The sequence below is a fragment of the Athene cunicularia genome, assembly GCF_003259725.1.
Source record: "Athene cunicularia isolate RWA chromosome Z unlocalized genomic scaffold, athCun1 chrZ_part3, whole genome shotgun sequence".
Taxonomy (NCBI): domain Eukaryota; kingdom Metazoa; phylum Chordata; class Aves; order Strigiformes; family Strigidae; genus Athene; species Athene cunicularia.
This window is the reverse complement of record NW_020799144.1, coordinates 7,415,734-7,420,373: the sequence shown is the minus strand read 5'-3', so window position 1 is coordinate 7,420,373 and position 4,640 is coordinate 7,415,734. Positions and strand designations below refer to the sequence as shown.

Genomic DNA, 4,640 nt, shown 5'->3' with positions numbered 1-4,640 from the left:
TCCGCGACCGGGGGGCTCGGGGAGGCCCCGGGCCGCCGCCGCCAGCTCCGAATGTTGAGCACAGAGATCCACACCTCGGTTTTCCAGGTAGAGTGCTGTGCCGGAGTGAATGCCGTTTTTTTCTTAAAAGTGTTAGCCAATTTTTACGGGGCCAGTCAATATCCCTGAGCCATCGCCTCCAGTACGGCTGTTGTAATCTGAGTTTTTGCAGCCCGTTCTTACTAATGCTTCTCTCTAAATCTTTAATAACAGAAAAATGCCATTTTTCCCAACGTGGCTGATGACTCGGCTCATAGCTTACGGGAGTAAGAATTTTTCTTACCACATCCATATTCCCTTGCGCCAAGGTTTTTTCGCCTCACTTTTACGTTTTTTCCGCCTCACTTTTATCTACGGATCATCCCCAATTAAGGGAGGACACAGACCAGACAGTCCATATTCTTTTTCAGGATTTACAGCATCAGGGTCTAAAAGATTATCACAGCATTCTGCCTCTTCAAACAATAAATTTGACTCTCTAAAGTGTCCCTTAGCCTTGCCCAGACCAATCAGTGTGGCTAAGTTTTTTATTGGACTTACTCCCCGCTTTTCTAAAATGCAAAAAGTCTGAGGGCTACCACTTATTCCTTGTTCCTGCCTGGGCAGACTTCTTTTAATTCCTTTCCTGTATCGTAGCTTGACGACCTTCAGTAATATCCGATCAGTAGCTAACGACCGGTGCTGGCTTTTCCTAGGTTTCCCCAAATTCAGCATTCAATTTATATGGCCTTTCCTGGTCATACCAAATCAGCCTATTCCTTTGTAGTCCCCTCGGTTCGCAATATCTCCTGAAGCAATATTGTGGATCCGCTGCTCCAATGTCAGACTTACAAATCCCGGCACTTCAGGAGACGGCACATGTCTACTGCACCAGGCAGTGACCTTATCACCTTCCTGCTCCGAAAATCCGTTCCGCCGCTTCCCGGGTTCCATTTGGTGGAAAAGCAGAGTTCGGGTGTCCCTGTTCGGGCGCCACTTGCGGCGGGCGGAGGAAGCAAGCAGCCGATTCAATGTGAATGATAGAGCAAGCTTCAACTTTATTGAAAGAAATCACACCTTATCTAAGCACTCTACAATAATCATGCATACTACTCACAAATCTATTGGATACATGTAAAAAGGCTACATTATAATATCCCAGCCCCTTGTGGCATCTCATGCATGTCACAACACCTTCCTCCTCTGGCCTGCTTTCTTTCCCAGGGCCATTTCTTTATCATACACAAGGCCATAATGTACCTCAGTTTTTCTCTTTGTTAACATGACAGTCCTTTGTTAGCATAACTGTACCCTGGTTTTTTTCCTTTGTTTACCTCAGATGGCTGCAATCAACTTCTGCAGGGAGCTACGGCCTTGCTCTCTGCAAGCCGTTCTCCAACAGGTAGCGCCTCCATTGCTTCTCAGATGAAACTTGCACAATTTACACCATAAATATCTCTTAGATGAACTGGAAAAATTTTTATTTTTAGAAAAGCATCAGGTTTGCTTTTTCAGAATTATTGTATATCAAGTTGGAGGACAACTAAGAATGTTGAACACGTTTCATGGGAACACCAGAAGAGAAGAGTAGAGGAGACAAAGGTTGAGCAGAGTGCCCTTCCTTTGAAAATACCATTCGAGCAATCACACCAGGACTGTTCTGCCAGGAACGGATGGTGTTAGTTCCCTGGGCCTCACAACGCTGGTTATTTAGTAGGGACTCACAGAAGAGTCCTAACTAATTTTTGGTACTTAAGACACCTAAGAGACTTCCTACAACATTTTTAGAGGCTGTTCAACCTGATCAGCCTTGTAAATTGCAAGTGCGGTATTTCATTGCTAGATGTACATATTTACTACAGTGTAATAAAATGCCGATTAAAGCAGTGAATTGGTTAACAGCTTAGAAGCCTTTGCAGAAAAATTTACGAACATATCCATGTTCTTAGCAAGATAGACAAGACAGAAGTATTTTGAGGTGAAAGTGTTGTTTATTCAAGACCCTGATTTGTTTTATGTGAGTGCTGTCAGGACTGTATAGATTGCATTACAAAACCATGTGCTGTGTAATCTTTCATAATGAACTGGGAATGCCCAGATTTAGAATTCTTCTGTGGTTTTAATTTCACTTTTCTTTTGATGTATTAGGAAGTGAAATATATTGCAGAATTACCTTTAGTGGTGTACACCTGTTTGGATTCCTGGGTGCAAAAAACGTCTTTTATTGGTATTAATACTGAAATGGGAATATAATAATTTTCCGTACTGTGAAGCACAAATCTTTTCAACAGAGTTCTGTATGCATGTTTCTAAATGCAATTTTAAAGTGTTTTGTAGTTGAAAGATAAAAATAATCTTTCTTCTAGGTGCTTCCCAAACATTCAAAGAGGAGAAGAAATTAAGCAGCTCTCAGCATGAAGGACCAGAATCTGCTCCAGCCAAGTCATTGAGTCCTGTTGCAGAAACATTCAGAGTTATTCAGGGAGCCATGAGTGAAGAGTATGTGAGAACTACTCAGGGTGTCTTTCAGTTTGAATTATCTGGTAAGACCATCACTTGTAAAAGCTTCACACACTCACTAGCAAAAGACGCTTGATGTTTTCCAAGAAAAACACCCACCTTTCCAAGCTGATCCTGAAACAGACACCCTTTGTTCCGTCCTGTGTGATGCTCCTTCTCAGGACCAGCTTCAGCACGCGCAGGAGGGTGCTGCCACTGCTGGCCTATGCGGGCAGGCTTTGCCAGCGCGCCAGCCCTACGGCCCAGGGTTAGCACAGGGTTAGTGCCAGGCAGGCAGGCTCGCAGGGTCATGTTAAAAGTGCCAGTTGCCACGAGCCCTGTCAACAAAGCGCTGCCTTTGGGCCCTTCTGCCTATATCCCTGACACCTGGTGCTGTGAGGCGTCTGCCAGAGGCTGGCTTTGCCTGCCAGCAGAACGTGGGGCAAGTGGCAACCTCCTGCAGAGCACCGCCAGCATGTGTAGTGCCACGTAACTGCTCCAGACAGACCCAGAAGCGGCCATCTGAGCGGGGGAATAGGGAGAGCACCGTGCTCTTTGCTGCCTTGTCACCTCTGCTCACTGTCCTTTCAGGTGACGAAGGAGGCACTTGGTATATTGACCTGAAAACCAAGGGTGGGAGCGCTGGTTTCGGGAAGCCTTCTGTGGCGGCTGATGTGGTTATGAGCATGTCGAGTGCCGACTTTGTGAAGATGTTCACAGGTGAGTGACAGAGGCATTCGCCAGGACAAACACAGGTCCTGGTGCCCAGGAAATGTGCTGCTGGTGATCAGATAGATGGCCTCCTCGCTTTGTGATCCTGGGATGGAGGAGCTTTTGGCACTGTGTGGCTCAAGTGGGAGCATAGGCTAGAACTCCTCGGGTTTTTCTGAACTTTTCCGTGAACAGGGAGAGAACTAGAGCTTATACTGCTTTTATTTAGTAGGTATTGAAATCCTATCGGTGAGTGTAGCTTCAGAAAGAATCCAGTCAAGCTGCTGGACTTCTGTTCTGCACATCTGAACAGCAAAACTTGGTAGCAATATAGCTGCTAGGTCTCACTACAGTGGCATTATGTTTTCCTGTGTACAGGCTCTCTCCAGTTCCTTTTCATGTTCTGATGGTTCCGTTTTTCTTTTTAGGTAAACTGAAGCCAACCCTGGCCTTCATGTCAGGAAAATTAAGGATTAAAGGTAACATGACACTAGCAATAAAGCTCGAGAAGATGCTGACACAGCTTAACTCTAAACTTTGAGGAGAAACTTTTACTAGCAAAACAGTGGCCTTTCTTATATAAATGATGCTGATTTAAAATGGTAGTCATGATTTTTCTCTGATGCAATATAATAAGTATGGATAAAATGTGAGATTTTTAGAGAAGAAATAACTGGCTGATTAATAGAAGGTGTTCATCTGTGATTAAATGTATTCCTTTTCAAGAATACATGTAGGAGTTTGCAGGTGTTTTCTTTACTTCTGTTCCTCTGGTTCAATGCAGGACATCTGAAGTGAGTTTTTTCCCACATAGCTGCTTGCACACGTGTCCCATAAAAAAGAGGAGGGGAGCAAGTGTCACCCTACAGATCTGTTTCTTTGATAGAAGTGACATGTAGGGATTCCTGAGCTGGTTTAGACTTGGAGGCAATGTGGGCAGGTTAGCAGAGCCCTAATTACCCCTGGTAAATTAATATCTCATTAATTGTTTTTTCTTTCCTGAGTTTATTATCTACATTAGTTCTCATACCTCTGTACTGCACTGAGTTAGGCTACGCAGAAACGAGTGATGCACAAGTTTTCGTTTTGTGCAAAGGTACACATACGCACACTCCTCTGTCCCTGCCTGCCACAGGCAATGTGCTGCCTTCCACAGTACCTTCGTGTAGCATTATGAGGGATAACCTACATCACTGCAACCAGCCACTTCCCCTTCCTTTCCTTTGGCTGGTAAAGGCTGAAGCTCACCAGTATAAGCATGCATGTCCCAACTCTATGTAAAAATACAACTTTGTGTGATAGCCTCTGCAAAGCCAGATGCACCCACCTCTTTAAATATTTATTCAGTACCCCTAAAAGAACTTACCAGAATCTAGAACATTTTACTCTTCTAAGCAAGCTGAGAAGCTTGC

The 4,640-nt window shown here is 44.4% G+C and overlaps 1 protein-coding gene across 1 annotated transcript in view; it reads left to right on the top strand.

Annotated features, from left to right (window-relative positions):
- HSDL2 (hydroxysteroid dehydrogenase like 2) overlaps positions 1 to 3,958 on the top strand; it is a 23,214-nt gene extending 19,256 nt beyond the window's left edge. The window contains exons 9-11 of the mRNA XM_026866674.1: positions 2,385 to 2,561; positions 3,109 to 3,237; positions 3,657 to 3,958. Coding sequence (XP_026722475.1) covers positions 2,385 to 2,561; positions 3,109 to 3,237; positions 3,657 to 3,769 — 419 coding nt within the window. The 3' untranslated portion in view covers positions 3,770 to 3,958. The remainder of the gene's footprint in view (positions 1 to 2,384; positions 2,562 to 3,108; positions 3,238 to 3,656) is intronic.
- Positions 3,959 to 4,640: the final 682 nt, after the last annotated feature.